General features: G+C 31.8%; 1 protein-coding gene across 1 annotated transcript; it reads right to left on the reverse strand.

Moving 5' to 3' along the window:
• Positions 1–34: 34 nt before the first annotated feature.
• On the reverse strand, positions 35–26,295 carry LOC133186952 (uncharacterized). Its single transcript, XM_061322335.1, has 19 exons — positions 25,566–26,295; positions 18,461–18,863; positions 14,677–14,679; positions 12,697–12,726; positions 12,336–12,448; positions 10,524–10,591; positions 8,540–8,763; positions 7,631–7,699; positions 6,854–7,120; positions 6,507–6,641; positions 6,088–6,135; positions 5,540–5,875; positions 5,055–5,219; positions 4,500–4,676; positions 3,743–3,895; positions 2,259–2,600; positions 1,714–2,055; positions 1,153–1,326; positions 35–991 (listed from the first exon to the last, which is right to left on the reverse strand). The coding sequence occupies exons 1-19, from the start codon at positions 26,055–26,057 to the stop codon at positions 795–797; spliced, it is 3,738 nt and encodes a 1,245-aa protein (XP_061178319.1). The 5' UTR covers positions 26,058–26,295; the 3' UTR covers positions 35–794.
• Between the last annotated feature and the right edge of the window lie 739 nt (positions 26,296–27,034).

Raw genomic sequence — 27,034 nt, forward strand, 5'->3', positions numbered from 1 at the left:
TTACGATGAACAAATCATTTAATGATATGTCAACAAGAAAAGTTAAGTAAATCATACACAATAAAAAGAGCACCTGTATTTTACACGTTCTCAACATTTTGAAAAAAAAAGTAGTAGCACTCTCATATAAATCAAACACTATTAAGGTCATCTTTGATTGTAGATTACGTGTCATAACAAGAATTTGTAGATTATTAAGGCACCAATTTACAAATTATATATCACATGAGATATCTATATGAAAAATATGTAGATAGAGAAGATCTGTAACATGATATGCAACACATTCTAGTGTCCATGAATATTACTAAAATCTGTGCAGTAAAACAGCTGTTCGAATAATCCTACCTTGGCATTCGATCTGAATACTATGCAGACCTGGAAATTCGATGCACATACAACAACTAACCTGTCCACTTTTTTCTCAAAATTATAGCAATATTAGGAGCAAAACTTTTAAATGCTGAAAAAAACAAATACCACATCTTCTCTTAAACCAGAGTGTTCTGTTACAGTACAACTTTCATAAAAGGTCGAGTTATTTACGGCATGTCCGTGTATAAAAGTATTCAATTTCAATGAAAAACTTGTCTTCTGTCAAGGATTATTTTTGAATACACAACTCCTGCGTTTTCAAAAACAGATTCCAGATTGCAAACACAAAATTCTTTCATACATATGCATCAGCACTTGGTCAAGCATGTCAAATTAGCAATGACTCTAAGAAACATATCACATATGACGGTGATGAAAAGCTTCGGTGTTCAATCACTTTGGCCTTGGATGTTTAATTATTAAGCAGAGGTAGAATTTCTACTGCAATGAAATTTGTCTTCTTCAAAAGTACATTGACCATCCTTAAAATACTGTGTCCCCAAGGGACAGTGCTGTATGACCTCTTGACCTTGGACACACCATATATACTTGTTGCAGATTGAATCATGAGGGAAATATACTCCGTTTCTGTTTGGTTTGCAGGGGAATTCTGGATCTGTTCAAAAAGGAACAAAACATTAAAGAAAAGGATATCATTATTATATCAATATGTATGTGAGTAAGGTTATAGCTAGAAAATGCTCATAAATTTAAAGCATATTGGATGAAAAAAGCATTGTAAGATTAAAACTTTAAGATAAAACTATCGAATATTACCAATCACGTCAACTTCCTTTTCCTGTCTAATATCACATTCTTGAGTTTCCGGGTTAAAACAGAGCCCTATACTACACCTTTGTACATATGTGTAGCCATCATGACACTGTATATACTGATAACAGTTGTTAGGATGCGCACGCTTGTCACGTGATATGCCTGCACAAAAGTTAGCTGAAAAAGATGTTTGAAATTAAATACATTGTATCTTATGATCCTGAATACGTGTAATACAGAAAACAGATTGTGTTATTAATCAATTAATGTTTACATATTCTTTTAAAGAAACATTATTCTTAGTGACATGTATAAATGCACAATGTATGAAGCATAGTATTTTTCGCTTTTCCAATCTTATGACTTAGCTCTCAATTTATTTAAATATTTTTACTACATTTTTCATATCACAGTTACATTCTTTTTTTAAAACACCAAAAAAAATGTAAAAGTTGAGTATATTACAGAGGTTTTAAATTTCTTATGTCAATATTCAAAACATTTTCCATGAACATTGTGAACAAATAAATAAATTTTAAATTTCGCAGTATAATTAATTTTTACCTGGAATCACATGAATTTTCTTTGTGGTATAAAGTCGTCTGCCACTGGGCATTGTGTCCTGGTTTTCAACAACACATCTCACTTCCATTCCATCATGTTTTTTATTTGGTGTGAAACGGAATTCGTTCGTGACGTACGATTTACAGTTAGTTGTATTTTCATGATCACGCTTGGTTTGGAATGGTATCTGATTTGTAAACTCAGCATTCCCCCTTAGTCTGATTTCCCAATACATCTTCCCTTTAGGGTATCCCACGTTTCCTTCACATTTGAACCACTCCCTTGGTTCTCGGCTGTCAATTATTTCAGTAGGTATCGTAATTGAAGGAACATCCGGTTTTGCTGTAACGAAAACAATAAATGTTTCCTTAAAATTATAATTTACACATCCATGCCTTGACACAATTGACTCCATTTTATCCAATCCAGAAAGATGCGCTAAAATTACTTAACATTTCATTTGTTATATCAAGTGAGCAAATACTTACATATTTTTTTTAATTCAATTTTTAATTGTAAGGGGAATCTTTTAAAGATAAAATTACCTTTAATATTTAGTCTGCCGAATGCTTCAGGAACTGCAAATGGTACATCGGCCGTGCAGGAAAATTGACCTTCATCCTTGCACTCCAAGGAATAGACCCACAAAGTAATATTAACCTCATACTTGGAAGGTTTATCGATGGTAGCTCTGAAGCGATGGCTAACTTCCTTCTCCACTTCTGGATTGGTGGAATCGTTGTAAGCAATGAGAATCCTTGATTTGTTTCCATTAGAGGCATGTTTGTAGATGGATATTGACGTCCATGCACCGACATGAAGCAGTCGACAAGAAAGCAAGGTCACGCCTTCATTCAAGTAAGCATCTGCTGATGTCATTTCAAGGCCTTCAACGACATATTGAAATGAATTTATGAAGGTTTTTGTCATATACAAAATATCTTTTTGTAGTATAGCATCGACTACATAATCGCTTTCAACGAAATATTCACATGAGACTGAATTATGGCAGAGGATTCACTATGACTGCATTAAACTTACTGTCAGAATGTAAAAGTTGATTGATTAATTGATTGATTGTATGTTGTTTTACGTCCCCTTCAAGAATTTTTCACACATATAGAGACGTCACCAAATACCGGTGAAGGGCTTCAAATTTAGACCTTTACTCGGCACTCAGGGCCATTGAGCAGTGAGGGTTCTTTATCGTGCCAACGCCTACCGTGACACGGGGCCTCGGTTTTTAAGGTCTCATCCGAAGGACCCGTAACTTTCACTTCAAAGTGCCGAGCGCTTGGTGAAGGAACAGTTGCTACCTATTTTTTATCGACTTGGGACAGTCGCGGCCGTAATTCGAAGACACGACCTTCCGATCACGGAGCGAGCGCTCTACCGACTGAGCTACCGTGACGGCATGTAAAAGTTGAAGATAATGAAAATTGATCAATCTTAATAATCCAGTAAACAAAAAAAAAAGAATCATGAGCATGGCAAAAACACGGACCCCTGGAAACATCAAAGGTGGGATCAGGTGCCTAGGAGGAGTAAGCATCCCCTGTCGACCGGTCACGCTCATCTCGAGTCCTATATATTGATCAGGTATACGGAGTACTCCGTAGTCAATTAAGTATAAAAGCAATGACCTAACAATTAGCATGGAACATGACAGTCAAAATACGACCCAAAGTAATGTAAAAATTTTTGTTTATGTAGTAAATTTTCAAATATGTTTACAATAATCGAACCAATATGTCCCCGTCTGAACATTATTCATTGTAAAAATATTCTCAGGACATTCAAAAGTATACAATAGATGGAGCAATAGATCTGCAGAACAAGCATAACATTTAAAGACTACATTACCGGGAAGCATTGGAAAGATTGTTTATGTTCTAAGTAATACTTCATCAATAGCTAGGCTTAGTCAAATGTTTAATACCTAAATTGAGTTTATCACCAAAAGATTTTGTAGCTTTTAAATATTGACATCAATACCCTCCAGAAAAATATTATTAATTTAGATATGTACCTGTTTGTCCACATCTTTGACTTGTCGGATCGAAGCACAGATTGTCTGGGCATTGTTTGACCTGCATGTCTGTGTTTGTACACTGTACGTACTTATCACACGTGTAGGGATGTTTAATCAAGGTATTATCACTAACGCCATTACAAAGACTGCCTGTAAAGAGACTCAGATTTATTAAACAAGAAATCGTGTTTCATTTCCTTTAAAAAAACAGAGAGTAAAGAATTCTCAGAAAATGGAATTGAATGCTTAATTATTAAGAAATACTTTCTTGGTCATAAGTTTTAAATTAAAAATAATTTTTTTTCCGTTTTGTAAAATGTAGCAAAGCAGGGCGCGAATAAATTTGGCAAACTAAAAATCTCTATTTCTCATAAACTTTTACATTATATAATCCGACAAGCAATTGTATTCCAAAAAAGAAAAATAGTCGCTTCATGACGTCTGACATTTGGAAAGGTTTACATTAAAATTATTAAAGTTCATAACGTTTTATGAAACAAAATTTGAGCGCAAATATATGTTTTGAACTTCAGAAGTGAAACTATTTCTCTGTATTTCTTTTTCTTTCTAGATATAAACCATGTTTGGGTGAAAAAAAAATAGATAACATATAAAGATATATATCAAAAATAAAACTAAAATTGATTAAGATTTTTCTAAATATGAATCCTCATGAATCAAAATGCAGGCACCAATTTGACATACGAGATTTTGTCGTAGTTCTTGACAACAAGAAACAATAGGCATGACTTACTAGGAACAATTTCAATGGTTGCAACATCCTCTAGAGCTAAGGAAGAAAGTCCGGCATTTGCTCGCTTGACCACACAATTCACTTGGACGTCATTAACCATTGGTGGCTCCTTCAGCTCGAGTCGTATTGTCTTGATTTGTCCGCATACGCCGCTTCTCTTAGGACTATTGTCAGTATCTATATAACAGAGAGCAACTCAAATTTACAATTTTTACAAGGTATTTATCTTGTGTACTACTTGTATTAAATAAAAATAATAAACTAATGCTCTTTATCATTTTTTATTCTTTAAGATGATATTCAGGTGTGTTTCACATAAGGACTTAGTTTCGAGATCAATGTATATTTTTTTTTTTACAAATAAGTTCCTCTTTATATTACATCACAAAAGTAACCAAAGTATGTTTGTCCAGGTCTCTCCTATAGTTACTTTGGTATGAATATGTTTCAAAAAAAATTGCGTACAGAACGAGTGTTGACATGAAGCACGTAATTGGAATAGTATTCCAATAAACTATCCAACTTTGTCTATGTAAACTAAAGCACACTACTTACTGCCTATTCTTTGAAATGAATCCATTCCTTGCGCCTTGAACAGCCATTCAAATTCAGATTTTACCGCTGGAAATCCGACATTGATTGTACACAATAGCGGCTCTTGTAATGCTTTGCCTTCAATGATTTCCACGGGCAAGGTAACTTTGGGTTTTGTAGGTAACACTGCACAAAACATAAATCGGACAATTCAAAAACATTTTAATTGAATGCCACTTAAAAACTGGTATGTAATTACACTTTTAGGGTGGATTTATTTAGCAATCATCCCACAAAATTCATGAAAAATTGCATCATTTTTTGTTAATTTGAAAAGAAAAAAAATTGCCGTGACTGATTTTTGACGGGAAAAAATGTTAAACACAAATTATTACGTATCAAGTATATCTGATTATAAAATTACGAACAGTTAAATATTTGTATATATATTACCATCAAATTAGTTATAACGTGAATTAAACATTTTTATCAAAAGAAATTCTTACATTTTAATTCGCCGCCACCTATAAACGAGTAATCTCCCTTGTGTACTTTACACTCGTATCTTCCAAGATCTCCACATTGCAACAGGAAGCTGATACGAATCGTACCGGAAACGCTATTAACATCCAGGTTCAAATAGAGTCTATCTTTGATTTCAGGAGGAATTGTGATCATTTCGTCAGAAGTTAAATTCATAACAAGATAGGGTTTTCCCTTGTATGGCATATTCCGAATGATGAGGAATTTCCAGTCTTCCAGATTACCAAAGTTACACGTGACCGTGGCATTATGGTCACCTGTTGTTCCGACCGCTTCTGTTTCTGTTGTCACTTTCACATCTGCAGATGTAGAATTTTACAATTCAATTTTATATAGTTATAACTCGGGAGACCCTCGCCAACACATCAAAGACTGATTTTGCAAATTATCACTTTTTAAGATATTACATGTAACTTATAGACGTTCACATTCTTACAGAAAAAAGTGTAATAGGTACTTCTTCAAATTCAGATACATAACTTTTATTTGACAATATAAATTCAGTACTTACATGGCGTTGATATAGGAGTTTTCGTTGTTGAAGGGGTTGTTAAGGATTCTGTTTAAAAAAATGTACGCGTGTTAGGAAAAAGAAAGACAGTAATTATCCACGTTATTAAGACATGCATCACTGGAAGTTCTAAAATACTGTCCAGTCAGACACTGGGATGTACAATTTTTTTTTTTTAAAATTAAAAATACTTTGTGCCTCTAATTTGTCGACAAGGGTCATTTTGTGGAGGTGTCAATCTGCTTTAAACTCAAAGTAAAAAGAAAATAGTGTAAATATAAACTTGCTAGAAATATTAATACAATATGTATTTCTTTACAGATACGAAGTTGTAAATACTAATGGTATCCATAGACTTATTCATAGAGGGATTTTTTTCATTAGTTTAAAGAAAAGATTACATTTTATGGTTTGCATACCATTTTCCTTGTTTGATGATTGATCAATTTCATTTCTAGGATCATTTGTTCTTGTAGTTGATATTGTTGTTGACGCCAATGTTGTTGTTGTCGTTGTTATTTTTGATGTTGTTTCTGATGAAGATGGTGTAAAACCTAAAGAATTAAAGTTTAAATTGAAGCGATATAAAAATTGTTTTAGTAAATAAGTGGTTTTGGTCATTATAATTGAAGAAATGAAGCAGGAAGGGTGAATATTATATTTAGATTAAAAAATTGCTTTTCTTAATCCGTTATAATTATTATGCTTGTGTAGTGAGAATCTTACTTGAAGATTCCACCACAAACAGAACTACAGCACAGCTTACCACTAATTTCTGTACTTGATTTCGCCCCATCTGTTGTTGACTTTGACACGAATGTTGTTGTGCCCTTATTGAGAGGCATTGCTGTTGTCACTTCTTCCAGCCTATTTGATACATCATTTGAGAAAGTTGTAGTTTCTGGAACAGACTTGATAACTTCCGGTTCTTCATTCTCGACAACAGATGTCGACTCCAAGCTGACCTTTATCGGGATAAGTGGTTTTTTCTTACTAAACTCTGGAATAAGATGCTGTATCTTTTTAGGTCTCTCTAATAATCAAAAAAAAAAAAAAATAGAATTAATACAATTACCCATTTTTATTTGTTTTATTTCTATCTATTGAAAATTTAAAGCACCTGATAAACTAAGACCAATGATCCCACAACATTTGCCATTTTTCTAACTATAAATAATGTAGTTTAAATAATGCTATATTTAGTCTACAAACTACTTTCCTTGATCAAAATATCTACGAGTAGAATTCCTGTGATCTTTAAGAGGGAGACAGTAATAACAAATAAGGATCTTGATGGGAGAAATTATATTTATAATGTAATTGGCGTCTATGGTATGCATTTTTACATCAAATTTAAATAAGGTATCGTGAAAATAGTTTTTTGTGACAAAAAGACATGTTTATTTGAAATTGTTTATAGTGTCAAAGGTTCAATTTAAAATGAATGTCCATGAATTCATGATTATTTCTATATTAACATTAATTGTTTATATAATATTTTTAAAATATGTTAAGCTATGTCATAATACAATGATATACGGACCTGTTGTTTTTTGAATGGCTTCTTTGGAATTTTTGGTTTCTCGCACTTCCTCTATAAATCGCCGTAACTCTGAAAAAAGTGGGACAAAATTCTCATCTCATTATGGTAATAAAAAAATTCATAGGCCGTGGAAGTAATTAAACGACTAATATATTTGCTGTCACGATTCTAGGAGCCATAACAAATTCCATTTTAAAAAAAAAAAAGGTGTGAATAATTTATTTCAGACTCCCTACGTAAAAAAAAAAGCTCTTTGAAATTGATAATTATAATTTTTCAACGTTTCATCCTTTACAATTGCAATGAGATATTTGTACTTGAAAATGGTATCCACCTTCCTATATTCATAGAAAAGGGAAAAAAACAAGAGGCAAATGGACCACAACAGTCATCTAAGGTCACCTTGGCTGTTCTTCATCAGCATTTTTACTTTAAAAATGTAAACTCCATTCTAGCTTCAATATATAACCTAATCTGAATCCACAATTCGTTGGCATCTATGTTTCAATATCAATATGACTTACATGGTCGCCTTGCTGTTCTGGAGAATGCGAATTTCTAAGATTTTTTTCCAGTACATGTGTCCTAGGTAAAATCTGGTCCGACTTTCGCCCTAGCCTATCCCATAGGCCCACAATTCAAAAAAAAATTATAATAACTTGAAGATAGCCCCCTTAACCCAAGGCTTTGCGGAAAGTTTTGTTGAATTTGCAAAATGAAAATGTTTGAACTTTACGACGACAAATGACACATGGACAGACAGACGACGGACACTCTATGATCAAAAAAGTTCATCTAAGCTATTAAATCAGCTGAGCTAAAACAATTCAATAATAAATAAAATAATGAGTTAAATCTCTCTCTCTCTCTCTCTCTCTCTCTCTCTCTCTCTCTCTCTCTCTCTCTCACCTTTGAGCTTTGGTTTATCGGGAAATTTGTCAACGTTAACAAATGACAAATCTATATGAATACTGTCGTAATCAACAATGTTGTCTCCAATACGAATGGCTTTCATATTTCTGTAAGTAAAAGGGGCTGAGGTATCCCGAAGGACATTCTGAATAATGGACGGATCTCGTAGATGCTCAACGTCTTTGAAAGAAAGATCACTGTACGTATAAATGCTACCATTTCTGAAGACAAAAAACACATAAATGTGATGTCATTTAAACACTTTTATTCTTAATATGTTAAGAAAGAAAAATTAAAAGATGCACTGATGATACAATATTTGCATAAAAGTCAACTTTGGATCCATTAATAATCTACAAGAAGTAGTATCATGTAAACCAAATATGATACAATGTACACTAATTATTCAAAAATAGATAATTCAGGCCTAGGGTAACAATGTCACCCACGTAATAAATGAAATATATTTGCTTTACATAAGTTTAAAATTTCCACTGATGCTAAAACTGAAACAAAGATACCATCATTTGATCAATGGATATTCAATGTTTTGTTGCTGGATATCATAAAGGATATTTTCACGATTGGTACAGGATTTTTTTTTTTATATTTTCACGAGTGCAAAGCAAGAGTGAAAATATCAAAACATATCCTGTCTCACAAGTGAAATTCCTTATTCATCCACAAATTGTTGAATTTACTGATTATTACATTTTCTTTGATTTTAATTTCTCTTTGCCTCTGTCTTTTGTAACACTGTGTCATAGGCAGTGATGACATAGTTGAGCGGTTGAGACACGTAAAAGCTATATATAAGCGATTGTGAGCTTGAAAATATTGCAAACAGATAATTCAACAACATATTTGGAGAAACTTCGGCAGTTTTAGTCTCTGTTTTATAACATGCCAGGTAGTATTTTTATAACGCTCTTCGTGAATTGGAGGAAAATTGAGAGTTTTGACGCACTTCTGATGTTATTTCACACGGTGGCAGAATATCACATTGATATTCTTTCACACTGTGACAAAATTCAATAAATAAATTACAGTATTTCACTGTTGAAAATGTAATAGAAATGAATCCAGTATTTTATATCAATTTCATTAATGGATTTTTCACTGCAATATATTTTTTTTTCTCCATTGATTGATATAAAAAACTAATTTTTTTTAACATTTGAAGAAGGTATTTTCTATCATATCAAAAACAAAAGGTTGCGCATGAAATAAATACAATATATTATACTGAGATACTTTGCACTATACAATTGATTTTATTTTTGCAAAATGTGCATCGTTCAATACCCTTCCCAAAAAGTTTTAGACTCAAAGGCTTTCAAAACATATTGTCCACAATTTTCTAGCATTAAAATTTTGATCTTTAAGTGACATACTAACATTTGATATTATACGTATAAAGATTAAGTAAAATAAATTTTCTAGCAAAAATTTAGGCGTATATTCTTAAAGAATGGAAGTTTATCATCAATGGTCTCCAGCCATACATGTAATAGATTTGCAGTGTATACACACGTCTGATCCTTGCAGTTTGAAAGATAATTTTGATTTTTCAATTCGTCTTCTACATGTACGTTTAAAGATTATAACAATATATTCAACATTCATTCTTCTGAAAAGTCGACGTCATTCTGTGTCTTCGTTAGTACTTTGTCAAAATTAAAAGACGGTCTTTTTATTTGTCAAAAACTTATCTGATTTTTGAAAAATATAAACTCCGTTTACGCCTTCTATACATATTGATCAGATATAAAATGAATATATATGACGTTGTGTCAAATATTCGGTATCATTGCATAGTTGCAACTCTTTCAAACATGTGATTTGCTCTGAAGGAAAAAATTACCACAAATCATCAATAAACGTCATAATTATCTAAAGGGGAAGCCAAAGATTGATTATTATGAACACCTTTACACCTGAGTAAATTGCAAAAAGGTATTTCTTAAATGGGATTTCTTACCTTAGTGCATTCAAGCTTGTGCCATAAAAATATCTGCTTATGTTGCTCCTGAGAAAGACATCATTGATCTAAAAATGTAAACACCCATTTTTGAAAAACCAAATTTACAGTCAGGAAAATTCCAAAACATTTACACATCAAACAGAAAATTCTAAAAATGTTTTGTAAATGTTCACAGAATGTCGATTTTTTTTACTGATTTCCCTTGGAAATTATGCATTAAGAAATAAATTTTTTGTTTTAAGATCTTTGTTTTGTGATTCATGACATCGGCTGGAACTAAATTCACATAAACATATAATGCAGGAAAGTATGTTTTTTTTCTTATATACATGTATCTTTTTTAAATTCAATGAAAAAATATCGGCATTATGACTACTTTAAAGAAACCCAAATCATTCATAAGAAACAAGAATTATAATGCATCTAAATTAAGAAAATATACTTTCTCTCACCAACGTATAGCCATAATTTATCAAAAGAATGTGGTCAGTTTCCTTGTTAATGGAGACAAGCTTCATTGTATATTACCCATAGAATATGATGTGTATGAGCGTTTTGCCCTAACAAGACGACCTAGCCATTAGACAAAAACAGGAATAAAAAGTATTGAGCTAAATACAAAACCCACACGTCTAATTAAAAACAAATAATTGTCTCTTTTATACGATCATTGCCTCCTAGTTTGTTCTATAAGACCTGGTCCAGAAATGCGTTGGTTAATTGTTCGTTATGTCTCAGAATTCATATATGGTCCTTTATTCAGTAAGAATGTAAATTATATCTTTAACATTCGTGTAAATATGAAAGACATTTCGAAACTTTCTTCGGTCTTTTTAAAGTTTGTGAAGTCATGACTTAAACAGTGCAATAAAATGTTAAACCTTAATGTCTTTTTATAGGTACATGTACCCTTATATATAAATTGCTTTACTGAATGTTTAAGCACCAAATAGTTTGTAAAAATTGTACTCTAGATTACTTATTTTCACTTATGAACAACAAAAAGCCATCCAAAAATGTGTTATAACGGAATGATGAGTATTTATGAAGTTCCTTTGAGACTGAAATCTTTCCTTAAACAAGACAATTTATTCGTGTTATAAGACCTAAGACTGTACTGATATATGAATTATTCGGAGAAAAATAAACATAATCAGCATGAACAGGTTTTTGTATTGGTCGGACTAAATTTTACGTGTAATTCAGATATGATGGATGTGGTTATTTTAAATATTATAATTTGAACATCACATTTACGATAAATTTTGCGTGGTTCACTTGCTATTATCTCTTTGGCACATATGCATATATGTATAAAGAACTCCTGTTACGTACATGGTCAATTTACTTATTTATGGCGACAAGTTTTATCATATTCCCCCACAATATAATGTCTATCAGCGTTAAGTTCCAACAAGACGACCTAATCATTAGACAAAATCCAAAAAATCATTGGGCAACATTAAACCCACACGTCTAATTAAAAATAAATAATTGTCTATTTTATACGATCATTGCCTTCCAATGTCTTTTTATAAACCGTAGTCTTTACAATGCGTTGGTTAATTGTTCGTTTTATCATGTCTCAGTATTTATGTGTGGTCATTTATTCAGTATATGAAAAAAATTCAAGACTTTATTGTTATTATGCTTTACAAGTCATGACCTTAGAAGTTGAAAGAAAGTTTCAAAACTTACTGTATTTTAATGAGTACCCTCTTGTATAACAATATGTTTCAGCACATAATCTAATAACTAAAGATATTTTGAGGAAAGATGATATCATATTTAAAATTTTATTCCACTTACATCATCTTCAAAAGCGCTACTGAACTGTAGGAACTTGGGGCTCGATGAATTAGACATCTCTGAGACAAATTTTTTGTTGAGAATGCGCATGTGCGTGATTGCTAAAATCATGACTGAAAAACAAAAGGAATATCATAATTATGAAACAAATATTCAGATATAAACAAACAGGTATTTACATTAAGTCGAAGGATAAATAATTGCCTAATTTTAAAGAAAATATCTTGCTTTACTACATAATTTCCTTCTTATAAGTTTCCTTTGTATAACTCAAGACTCAATTTTTAACTAAGTTGTAACAAGAAATAATAATCCAGACGTGGAGCCTTTAATGTTTAGAGTAAAAATTCGTAAATATTACCTAAACCGTCCTTTTCTTCAGGTGATGATTCTAAAAATAGATACATAATGAAAGTTACCTGATTTTGATAAGCGCAAATGAGATTAATCAACATCACAAAAATTGTATAAACCAACTCAATTTCTGTTGATTTAAAGGGGAGATGATTTACAAAAAATAAAAACAGTGTTTGCCTCAACCAAGATAATCTATTTTTCTACAAAATATATTGACTGGAAAAGCTGACCGACTCTGTGTATGCCATGATAGAGAATACATATGTTAACTTAAAAAAGACTAAAAATCTTTTAGCTCAGCTTGCATGCAACTTTTTAAACAGGTCATGACAAAAATCATGCCTTAAAGATTCTGAAAATTTTCAGGATAACGTTTGAAACTGTCAGAACTAGCATATCTTATTTTAACTGTTTATTCCTCTTTTTTATCGCAGAACTACATATTTCTTAGATTTCTGGTTTCCCTTGACAACATTTACAAGTCACAACCTCAACAATAATGAAATTTAAACATCCATTTCCTCATGTCTTCATACAAATATCACATTCCTAAGTAACAAAGTGATAGATGTACATGTACATGTACATTAGTGCCATTATAATCCTTCTAGTAATTTGTAGTTTATGAAAAATTTGAAAACTTAAATAAATTCTTACCAATTGGAAAAAAAAGGTATATGTTTATTTGAAATGTAACTTTATCATCTCAACAATCAAGAAGGTCATGTCAAAATATTACTTTGTAAAAATGACATGCAAGAATTCTTAATAAAAGAATTCAGATATTATGTCATCTTGCAAGTTATTACGGACGCAATAGAAGACATGTATGCTGACAACAAATATGTCACAATAATCAGTCAGTTACAGGATAATTTATAAGAATTTAATCATATAAAATCGATACTGCTGACACCTCAGATTTCGATAGCAGCTTAACGCCACCATAGGTTTCAGAGAGCAAATTAACATGAATGCATTTTATACCTTTCTCAACAAAATCATTATTTAGCTTAAATCAAAATATATTCAACCATTCCATGATCAAACCACAACTGAATGAATAACCGAAACCAAAATATTTAAACATACTAAACAAAACAAAAAACACAACAACAAATGATTACATGCACCTTTATGACAACAAATTCAGAAAAGCATGTTGACTCACTTTAATTTTCTGTGGATAAACAAAATAATTAAAATTCTGCAATTAAATTATAAACGTAGTTACACTGCATCTTAATATAGATATGTCATGTTACCTCTTGATGTATTACACAATGCATTCATCTTGCATACATGAAATTTAAATATACGTGTCTGCTCCAACATTTTTGCAAAACTGTGTGGTAGATCTTATATTTTAGTCAAGAAACCCCTTTTCTATTTACAGCAATAGTTTCCTTATTTTGATAAAATATTTTAATTTGGAATGTAGTATCATATATACATGTATTTTACATTTCTGGTACATTTCTGGTACTGACAGACTTTTCAGCAACGTGTTAAGGTTATTCTGCAAAATCATTAACAGTTAATAATAATTTTTTTTTAAATTAGAACGAGACTTTTTGTAAGGCCAACTTTTTCCATTAAAAATACATTTATTGCCACAAATTTTCACCACATATGACATTTTGTCAAATCCATGTTTACAATTAAGTGAATGCGATATGACGATGCATCAATTTTGACCATGATATACACTTTGGTGGAGACTGTGGTTTGCTGAGGCACCATTTATTTATTTCAATGGTGTTCACTTAAAGCTTTCTGTTTAATTTATAACTTTGGAGAATCTTAACATCAGATGAAAAACATATACAACCAAATATGTCACAATAACGATTATGATAAAAGATGAAATACTGGAATTAATAAATCTAAAAATCATTAATGTTGATATTATCGTAAGATTTCGATGGAGGCTTAAAGCCATCATTTGTTTCAGAGAGAAAAATACAAAGAATGTACTTCAGACCATCTGCTCAAAATTATAATTAATCTTAAATCAAAAAACATTCAGCTTTCATATGACCAAAACACAACTGAACACAAAACCCCTAAAATCCAAACAAACAAACAAAACAAAAACATGACTTTGACAACAGAAATAAGGATTACGGTATTGACATGAATGAGATGCTTGTTGACAAAGTCAATGTTTCTTCCCATTAACAATTTGAAAGATGAATTGCATTCTCACTCTGCAATTTGATTTCAGACGTGATTTTTAAATTAACTTTTACGTAAATAAAGCATATCAGAATTTATAATGTATCTGAATGTAGATATGCCATGTTACCTATTCATTTACGATTGCATTCATCTTGCATATATAGGGCATTTGAATAAATATACATATATGTTCTATCTATGCTATGAAATAGTTTAGAAGATCTTATATTGAAGCCTAAACATATTTTCCCATCTTTGGCAATGTTTTCCTTATTTTAATAAAATTAGTTTTTATAATGTCGACAGCATAAATGTTTTACATTTCTGGCACTGATAAATTTTCTAGCAAAATGTTAAGGTTAATTGAGGTATTCAGGACATTCTAAGGTTTGTAGGACAAAAAAAAAAAACAGATATCGTACATGAAATGTGTCATGTTCAATTAACAAGGGCATAGTTGTACGATAAATGTGTCGTGTCACTTTGACACTGTCCACTACTTAATTAGATCACACTGAGCTTGTAACTCTGTAACTCTGTAGACAATTAGTGTAACATTTTTTGGTCATTAACGTAACTGGAATTAGCCCCGTTATAATATACAAGATATTCCGGAACAACATTTTCGTGAAGCCAAATCCTACTAACGCTTACCTGTGGCATACCACACTCTTTTGTAAATGAAGACTTAAAGGTCAATGATTTTACCTAAATGATAGGTTAAAATACTGAAATTTTCTGTTCATTCGGAACTGTATTATCCAATTCATAATATTACATTACTGTTCCAAAGCTTCTGAAATACATGTTAACAATCGTTCGTCATTTGGTGAAATATATCATATAGTACAATTGTGTTCAGGGACGTAGCATCGTTTTTGAAAGTGGGGGGCCAGCCAGAGAAAAAAATTTCAACTTACCTGAAAAAAAAAAAAACTTGACAAGCAAAAAAAAAAAAAAAAAAGAAGGAAAATCCTATTTCGTGGGGGGAAGTAGATTCCAACTTCTTTAGTACCAGATTTTATTCATACACTACTACAAAACTCTTATTTGACTATTCTACAACAAAAACGGGGGGGGGGGGGGGCAACCGGCCTTTCAATTAACATTTCAAATAGTAAAAAAAAGTCTTTGGAAAAAAAGTGGGGGGGGGGGCAGCCCCCGCCCCGCCCTTCCCCCCCCCCTTGCTACGTGCCTGGAGTTATTTTCGACGAAGAAATTTCGTTCCAATATCTGGTATACATGTAAAATGAGACATGCATGTAATTATTTGAAATATGGCTATATCTATTGATTGGTAAATACTTGAGCAATTTTTTGACTGCCAATCTTTTTGAATTGTTTATTTGAAGACTCTGTGACTCTTCGAATCATACTAAAAGGTACAATATTTTTTTTTTCAATTTCAGAAGTTCTAGAAACAACTAATTGATCCACTTAGATAATTATGGTATCTTTATTGATGAACAGCAATGATCAGAAACCAGGAATATCAATACAGAAGTCCACGGATGTACAATTTTCTTACTTTGAACAGAAAGAATAATAATGCAATATTGAAATAAAAGCACTGATATTCTATGAAAAGTAAATTTCATTTAATGAATTATTCAATCAGAATTGGAACATAACATGCAAAAAAATTGAAGGAGCCCAGTGTGGGTAAAATCTTAGTGCTTAAAATATATAATCGCAATCATGTATTTGAGCACGGCTTACATTTTGCTAACGTACAACATTATTGTTTTTACAATGTTAAATTTCATTAATCTCAAACATTTTTATATTGTTTTCGGCACAAGGAAGTGGTCGGCCTTCTGAATTCTTATTGAAAATTTCCTCACGATTTCTCGCGAGAACACGCATAATTTATTTAGACAACCATGGCGACACACCCTCCCTAATGTGCCCCGTTTTACAAGATGATCAAAAATTTATTACCATTAAACTTGTCATTTAATGTTTCTAAAAAGAAATTTACAAACGAATGTTATTAATGTCTAGCAGAAAAAATAGTTGTTTTAGTCTTTTATTCAATTTCATTATTTGACCTTTTTAAACATTCAGTAAAACTTGTATGAAAAGTTTCAAACTGAATTTTTATTTTCAATTCATTTTAAAATTAGGTATGTGTTCATTTCTTTCATAAATAACATTGTTTTGAACTGGAAATACTAAAAACGCTTCAATCGATATTGTGCTTCGTAGTGAAGAATTAATGATGTTAACTCAAAGTACAAGTACTCCATCGAAAACATTAAATTTTGTTTTGATCAATTATTCACTCAATTTTAATGTTTTAGAACACTGAATGAAGTGGGTCTATACAAGTCCACAATTACAATAATTTTAAGCGAATTGTACAATTCTAATGATTTTAAAAAAAATTAACATTTCTCATTTGAGATAAATTTCATCAGAATTTAAAAGCATTTTAATCTAGTCTGCAGAACTGTAAGAAAAGTCGACTACTGCTTTGTATATAGTTTTTTTACATGTCTTAAAATTGATGAAAATTGCCCTTTTTAATACAAAATTCAAATAACTGAACAAATCCGTGACTTTCTTCGAACCTTTGAAAATATACTTGAGCAAGTATGAACAGTTGCATTACAAACAGATACCAAGTACCTGTACATGTTTGACGTCACTGACTTGTTCGATTGTGTAGGGAAATAGAAGAGAGGATCAATCTTTTTTCATTTTTTTCAACATTGAAATACACGAACGGTAAAAAAAAAATTGTAATATTTTTGATTAGACGTTAAAGTACAACTTGTACAAGAATTACAGTCATCGATGATTTTTAATAATATTTTGCATCTGTATTAACAAAGCTTTAGTCATGTGACCAAGTTATTTTGTATCCTATTCAAATCATACCTCATTACATTTATCTGACAGTTATTCCAAAAAGTGGCCAATTTGAAAACGTGCCTGTCAAATATGCTTGATACGAAATGAAAGAACATTAAAATATACATGTACACAAATGCCAGAGTTTTGTTGAAGATGTTATAACTACTTTCTTTAGACGAATGTATAACTGACATGGATGGGATTTGGTCATTCAGGGCAAAGCAAAAACAAATCGTTAACTTGTTTGTAAATGTTTGTTTTACAGCTTTTTCATCGGTCTTCATTAGTGCGGCACACGGTTCCCGTCGCGTCCACATAACTTAAAATTCCGGAATGACTTTGACATTTGTAAGTCGCATAAACTATCAGTGATGGACAGCTTTGTCGCGAATGGCCAAATATAGAAGAAAAAGTTTACAAGAATCACACTAACTGAACAAAAAGTTGCTAAATATAAACATAGCCTACTGGACCAGGCAACATGAGGCTACTTAGCTGAACGCCTCAAATTAAAAAAAAATGTGAAGATAACGAACAGTGATCGATCTCAAAGTATCTACAAAGGTACAAATCTGTGAACAGGGCATAAAACACTTAAAAATACATAGAAGTCTCGAAGCTGTGAGACTTTCTAGAATATTTTCAAAAATGTTACAATGTATGATAAATATTCATGTATTTGAAATCGAAAGTCTTTGATCGATTAATTAATCATATGTTGTACTCACCTTCTTGTAATGGTCTTAGTAAGATGAAGGCAACAGCAGATAATAACCCTGCCAAAATTAAAATTGTAATGATCACCATGGGAACGAGACACCGCTTCCGACTCATGCGCACACTGGAACGCAGAGGAACCGTAATTTTGTCAGCTTCCTTCGCAGCACGTTCTCGACTTAGGGTACTTTCCAAGGGCTTTTTGACGTGGAACGTCGAAGTAAAACCGTCATCAATATTGTTATTTAACATTTTGGAATGATGCACGTTCTTTGTATGTTTTCCATTCCTTATAGATACAGTTAATACTACTGCTGTTTCTGGATCATGGTCCCCGGGTTTTTTGCGGGATCGTCTCGTACTTTTCTCTCCATGTTGCCGTTTCCGTTTAGATTTTGATTCGTTGTGTATATTCTAAATGAAAATAAATTACACTGATTATTAAATGAAGAAATTACATGTAAGAACATGATACATTGTTTCTATAAATTCTTTCACAAAAACGTGAAAATAATATTTAGATAATGGTGTCGGGCAAATACATGCAAGAAAATGCTAATGATGATAATTTATGAGATGTTATCTTACAAGTTAAAAATCTTGCACATTAATTATTCCAAGATTGTAAATCAAGTTGAATGATACGTTTGATAAAGAAAAAATACTTTGTCATTGTTCCACACCAGAAAATGAACAAATATACCGCCCTTTAATAGTAAAATGGACATTTGTGGCTTTTTAAAGGAGTAAATCAAGTCAATATAAATCATACATATCTACTAAGAATTAAAAGATTTTTTTCCCAAACATATTTTACTTTCATTTATATAAAAAGCAGGCTTTTTAAATTAGCGGCTTTTGCGAGGATATCAATGCGCTAATTCATGAATACCATAAATAAATCATTGATAAATACAATAAACTGCACGGATGTGTATAGCGCTAATTATGATTACGCTAATCACTCAATACCCAGTGACTGCGCTAAATTTTACATTTGATGTAAATCATTCTTATTTCTTTTGTTAACCTTGCACGAAGGTAGTATTTTAACATTTTGTATGTGAAAGATTCTCATATCAAATGTAGCTTCAACTTATTATCTGTTCTTCCTTGAAAGGTTCGAATTAGTTCCAACTGCAATTATAGATACAAATATACAGTGAAACTTGTCTAATCCGGATGTTGTATATATCGAAATCTTGCCTAAAAGGATGTTTGCATTAAGTCCCTTTTTGAATTTTCAATTGTTTGAAATGTTGTCTAATCAGGAATGTTATTTAATCCAGCCAATTTCTATGGAACCAATGGTGTTCGTAATGATTAAACAAGTTTTACTGTATAAGCTGTTTCAAATTACATGTATCTCTCTCTCTCTCTTTCTCTCTCTCTGGTTAAGGACAATTAGTTACTTGGTAAGAAAATTTTCTACAGTTTGAATTTTTTACACTTCGGGCTAAATTGTAAAATCCCTTTTCATCTTACCTGTTTGTTTGAGTGTATATTCCTGTTAGCGTCATACATTTTGGCTACTATTCTTCTATTTAAACAAATCCATTGTTATTTACAGCTATTCAGCTCACTTTTTGTCCGTACAAAAAACCAATATTTTCTCAATTATTAGACCCAGCGTAAAAACCCACATTGTTCTTTCACCACACAGAGAGAAACAAAATGGCGAAGATGAAGGTGGGTCATAAAGAAATGAAATGTTGACATTCGTTTTGACATATTGCCGATTGATGGAGGAGTTTCTCACTTTCCTTAAAACGTACTTCAAACATTCCCGGAGTTGTGAATTAAATGACGCATTTAATTACATTTATGTTTTGGGCATTACATGTTTCAAAGCATTTTTGTGAAAGATAGAGCACTGGTCCGAAATCGTGTGAGGTGTATAAATATTTGAGGTCAAGCTGATTTTAAAGTAATGGTTCCGGTTAAAAGGTCGTGTCAAAAGGACATAAATAAGATTAATAACCTTACTGAAGAAAATTAAGTGTTTTAATTAGATCAATTTTTTTTAATGAGTCAAAATATTTTGTGCTTGATTAAGTATGGTCTTGTCCAATATTGTTTGACTGTTTGTTTGTTTGGTTTTTTTTTTTTTTTTTTTTTTTTTTTTTTTTTGGTTTTTTTTTGGTGTTTTTTTTTTTTTTGGTGTTTTTTTTTTTTTTTTTTTTTTTTTTTTTTGGGGGGGGGGGGAGTTGTTTTTGGGGGGGGTTTTGCTTTTTTTTTTGTTTTTTGTTTTTTGTTTTTTTTGTTTTTTGTTTTTTTTTTTTGTTATTTTGTTTTTTTTTTTTTTTTTTTTTTTTTTTTTTGGTTTTTTGGTTTTTTTTTTTTTTTTTTTTTTGAGCTATTTAAATTCTCGGGTCAATCTCTCTAAAGTGACCCCCAGTGATGTAAAATCCACAAACGATACAATCTAATAATCATTTATTACATTGTATCCATGAATGATATAACTGTTTCATTATAAACCACCATGTTAACCATTTATAATAGGACAGCCACAATATGTGATGATATTAATATCAATGTCGTGCATATCATTCTTTGGATATCGATGTCATCTTATATTGTAAGTGATTGACTACAATGCTCTAGAAATCATTTTATTTCCTGTTTTCTGTTTGTTACTTTCATATAACAGAGAATAAACGCAATAATAGAACTATAAAGATAACATATTTAATTAATTAAATGCTGCTTGTGTATGATAAACAGCTATTTTAACTTTTCTGTATTATATATACGTAATTAAGTTTTAAGGAATACATGCCTAAGAAAAATAGACGGTGTATACTTTATTGGGCTTTTAAAAAAGTTCCATTAAAATGCAAATTATTAATGAGAGAATTCTAATTAAACTTATAAATATGATATCATTCTATATAAAAGAACTATAATAATTGTAATTTTTAAAAGTATTCGTGTTCAGCGCTGAAGGACATTAAGAAATGACATTCCTTTATCCACTGGGCTCGAGAGTAAGAGAAGGAAGGATTCAGAAATAATATCAATGAAATTTTTATGCCCCCGTATCAAAGATTCGGGGGTATATAGTTTTTGCCCTGTCCGTCCGTCTGTCTGTTTGTCTGTTTGTCCGCAAAAACTTTAACCTTGCCCATAACTTTTGATTGGTTGAATCTATGGCTTTCATATTTCACATGTGTATTTTTATGATAAGACCTTTCTTTGGGTACCACAATATTTGACCTTGACCTTTGGTTTGACCCAGTTTTGCAAAATTTTACCAAACTTTAACCTTGGCCATAACTTTTGAACGGTTGGTGCTAGGGCTTTCATACTTCACATATGTAATTCTTAAAACAAGACCTTTCTTTGGATACCATCCATTTTGACCCTTTGACCTTGACATTGGAGTTTGACCTACTTTTGAAAAACTTTAACCTAGGCCATAACTTTTGAATAATTAGTGCTAGGGCTTTCATATTTCACATGTGTAATTCTTGTGACAAGAACTTTCTTTGTTTACCAACAATTTTGACCCTTTGACCTCGACCTTGAAATTTGACTTACTTTTGGAAAACTTTAACCTTGGTCATAACATTTGAACGGTTGGTTCTAGGGCTTTCATACATCACATATGTAATCATTGCGACAAGGCCTTCTTTGGATACCAACAACTTTGACCCTGTGCCCTTGACCTTGGAATTTATCCCACTTTTGGAAAACTTTAACCTTGTCATATCTTTTGAACGATTGGTGCTTCGGCTTTCATATTTCACCTGTGTATTTCTTGGGAGAAGGCATTTCCCTGGGCACCATTAATTTTGACCATTTGACCTTGACCTTGATGTTTGACATACTTTTGAAAAATCTTTAACCTTTTCCATATCTATTCAATGGTTGCTTCTAGGGCTTCAATATTTCACAGGTTTATTCCTCGAGACAAGAGCTTACATTGGGTACCGACATATTTGATTTGCATTTGAGAAAGTTTAACCTTTACTATTAGTTGCCATACGGGGGTATCAGTGTTTCACAAACACATCTTGTTTACTTTGTTTTCCTGTAAATATTTTTTAAAAATACTAGAAAATCACTATCTATTTCATGTTTGAATGCCAATAGTCATTTTTGAAATTACTGCGCACAAAATTCATATGTAACAGGATCATCAAAAGTTCCCCTTGAAGCATCGTCGGAACCCACGGGTTTTCTCTCCGTTACACTACATTCAACTGTGTAACGGAGAGAAAACCCGTGGGTTCCGACGATGCCCTTGAAGATACACCTATCGTGTATAAAACATTAAAATAATCAGCAAAGGCAAAAGAAAATATTCGATCTCGATTAAAAAAAAAATAAGACTAGATACTTTATTCAGCTTTAATACCTTTCTAATATAGTGAATGTCTTTTTTCTAAGTAAGAAAGGTCTATACATCGGTCCAAAAGTCAAATGGCTGAACAAGAATGTTGTCATGGAAATCAAAGCCAAATTATCCCCATTTATCTCTTACTGGAATACACAGGTCAAACAGTACTACAAGTAACCAAGGCTGAGAAGCAATAAACAAGACAAGGTATACATGTACCTGGTAGAAATAAAACAATTATCAGGAAAGACAGAAATTATAATTTCATATACAGTGCCGTCTTTGGATAGTGAATATTTTTTTACAAATTAAAGCTTGTCTTTTTTATATCTTAAAGATAACAGTAGTAAGGAAATGACAGATAAAATTGCCGTCAGCGTGACCTCAAAATTACGAGTTTTTATAGGAATATAGACACTTTTCTCTTTGCTTTTTCTGACGGGATGCAGATGCATGCCGCCGATTACAATGTTAGTATGTGAAGCAACCAAAATTTGCTTCCCAAGTTCAAAGTTTTTCCGATTTACAATATGAAGAAGGGACGATTTCAATACAAATCTGGTCCTGTGGTTTTTCAAAATTTCAAAATTGTTTTGAGAAATTTAAACATGCTTTTTGAACTGTTCAAAGGGCATGAAGTAAGTACATATAAATCGTATCATAATCATGACCTCATAAGTACCAATTGTGACGTCTTAAACTTGTGCATTTCCATGTATTTTCTTAAAAAGTTGCAAAAGACATCAATTTTCAGTGGAATTGTCTAAAACCGTTAAATGTTTAGGCTTTCTCTGTTTCCAGAAAGGTCTTCCCCTATGCCATGTTCTTTACTGATTCACGCATTCATAAATAAGCCATTTCAATTCTTAAGAAAAACAAATTTTTAAGGCATAAAAAAGCCAAACCGTACCTACTTCTTTACTTCTTAGGTTTTTTAAATACACATTTACAATATACAGTTTTGCCCTATTGAAAATTTCATGATCAATACAATTTTTTTTAAATCTATAATTTGACACAAGGTTGAAAAGTCATGAAAAAAAATCGACTTTGCGCTTTCTCCATATAAAAGAAATGCATTTTGTCATTAAATATTTTTTTTCACTTTTAACATTGACCCGAGTAAGGTTATTGAGCAGCACTTAACTATGTACCTATATTTAGATATCATTGTATCTAAAGATTCCCCATGACAGACTTTAAAATGAGATTTATTTTTTTTTTTTTTTTTTTTTTTTTTTTTTTTTTGTTGCTTCTACTTACATTTGGGTAATGAATTGAAAGGAAAAAAAGTGCCAATTTTATTTATTAAAAAAAAAAACAAAACAAACAAAACACTCTAACGCATTACTGTTAATAATCCACAAGAGATTCAAAGATTCAAAACAGCTTTGAGATGCTTTTTCTCTAACAAAAATGTTGAGTACTTCAAAACAAGTTTATACAAGAAGATTTTTAGGGGGGCCGGGGGAGGGGGGGGGGGGGTGCTGGGTTGACTTATTAGTTCGTTCCTAATGTACATTGCTTGAATACAGTTTGAAAGGATTTGGAAACAAAAGATACAATACATGTTTTACGAACTCAAAATATTCATTTGCAATTCATAACCAAGTGATTAATTATTCATACCAATTTCTGATTTTGTTAAACCATAAAAAATTATATTTTTCACAGCTCTTCTTATTGTGAAGAAGAAAAAGGATTGAAATGGTCATAAAAATGTCCAAGCGAAAGCAGTATACTTTTTAACATCCATTTTATTGGCGTACTGAACTTTTCAAATTTAATTTAAGACCCATCGTGTCAAAGGTTAATATCCTATCGGAGAAATCATTTAAGGGATATGGATTTCATCCTTGTTTAAGTTTTTCTTGTTTTATAATTGTAGATCTCTCTCTCTCTCTCTCTCTCTCTCTCTCTCTCTCTCTCTCTCTCTCTCCGATGTCTCTGTTTTTCTCTCTCTTATATATTTTTTTTTCTAAAATTGAAAATAATAACTTTTTTATAATCACCATAAATTTCAGTTATATTCCCTTCATTTAATTATGGGATATACAAGAGTACTCCCAAACATGATACGATTAACCGCGTATCTGTACTTTTTGTAAAAAAAAAAAAAAAAAAAAAAAAAAAAAAAAAAAATCCTAGACACTAATGACGATAAACGTCTGTAAAAAAGTCTTCACATAATTAATTAAAACAAAATAATATAATGCATAACCTGTTAATTGAAGGTAATTAGAACCCAATTAAATTCATTGAACTCCTGATCCCAATATTTTTTTTTTTTCATAAATAATGTCCCGGAATATAGTGTTGGACGCCATTTTTGAAATGAAAAAAAAATGCAAATAACTGAAGTATGATTGATGAATAAAAGTAATTATATTATTTCCCGAAAAATATAATTCATACAGACAAATGCAGTTATTTCTTAGTAATTTCACTTCAAGAGGTCTGTCTTGATATTCCTGTCGGTAAGTAGAGAGAAACGCCGGGCGCCCCTTTTACCTTACCCCTTTTATTCAAGGACCAGGCCTCGGGGCCATAAAACTTAGATGAACTCACTTTTGATCGCAGTTTCACTTTTACTAAAGGAATGTATAAGACAAAAGTGGAGCCTGATTTAAAGAACAGATTAATACATTTCTCAATCACTTTAACCTTTATATAAACAGTATCACATATATTAGGCATATATATGATTGTTATGACTTTCAGTGATATATAAATTATAAAACATTAGAATCATTCCTATTGGAATCTCTCACCTTTCTATGTTCAACTGGGATAAGCGGCAATTCCCGGTTACTGTAATTTGGAGACAGTTTTAAATGTAATGGAGATTTTGGTTGTGAACGATCACTACAGGATCGAACACTCCCAGAGTGTACACAACCATCCGCTTCCACGGGTATTGGGGGTAAAGCCCTACCCTGGTTCGCAGACACTGGGGGCACGTACAGAACGTCACTGACAATAGAGGATGAAGTATAGCTGGGACTCGTAGGATGAGAACAAGGCGGGCGGGAACCGGAAGTACTTCTCCAAGAACCGGAGGTTGATATTCTTCCAGTCGCTGTTTGAATGTTTTCTAGGTCTTGCAGTTTAAATGTGTCTTCTGGAAACACCATCCCTTGCTTTCGTTTTCGAGTGTCCTGTGTTTGCTGAGGGCAGTATCCATAATGCTTATCCTCCCTTGGTCTCCCTGGGTAGTCGGGTTCGATTCCATCAAAATAGGTCGCCCAATTAGGCGTCCCCATTTTTATCGTTAATTAAAACTCCAATTCAAAAGTCAACCATCGAAGAAAAGCGTAAAGTACTGGATATCCATCAACTTATAAGAGAATGTAAAATTTATTTCATTCAATGTCTATCAGCATCTGACACAGATTATTAATAAAATCCCTAACAAGATCAAACTATGTTCAATATTCACCGATAAATCCACATAGAATATAATCCTTTCATAAGAAGCATATACTATAATTCAAAAAAGGTCCCACAGAGAGAAAAAACCTTGTTGATTTCACTATACGACTTTGAATTAATATGAAGAACCCAGGTCAACGCTTCTTTCTTACGACTGTCGTTTTGAAATTTCGTGATTCTCACTTTGCATAAATTGCAAGGTATTACGTTCATTGGCGTGTGTTTCTGTCCAGCCTTAATGGTTCCGCTTCAATGACCCAGCACTACCTGTGCCGTTTTTGTTGTTTTACCTTGCGATTAATTAATGTCTCTCTCGTCCATCAACACCGCAAGATCGTGTGTTGAACTTTAATTAATATTCTCTTTCACACGTGTTAAATGAATTGTGACGCAAAAAACGAGCTTTTTCGCAGGTTTCATACTGTATACCATTTTTCAATATTGTTTACATACATGTTGCAAGTAAAACAATTAATTATGATAATTAATTTATTTACCTGTATTGCGGGATTGCATTGGGTAAGATTTCATCTTGAATATTATATCACATTTTATATTTTATGACGACGCCTACGTGTTGGACAAAAATATGACACTTAATTATGTGTTTATTTTGACATAAAGCACTTTGATCGCAATATTGCGAGGACATTTTTTAGGTGTCCAACATATGTTATTTTATATGCAAAACGAGCGGATACTAGACAGTTTTACATAATATCTCCTTAAAATATATACACAGTAAATGTAATGATAATTAATGAATTTCTTGAAATACACTGTAGATATTAAATAGTATTTAGAAGTA

The sequence above is a fragment of the Saccostrea echinata genome, unplaced genomic scaffold, assembly GCF_033153115.1.
Source record: "Saccostrea echinata isolate AGI-Se365-2 ecotype Australia unplaced genomic scaffold, CSIRO_AGI_Sech_v1 ptg000014l, whole genome shotgun sequence".
Taxonomy (NCBI): Eukaryota; Metazoa; Mollusca; class Bivalvia; order Ostreida; family Ostreidae; genus Saccostrea; species Saccostrea echinata.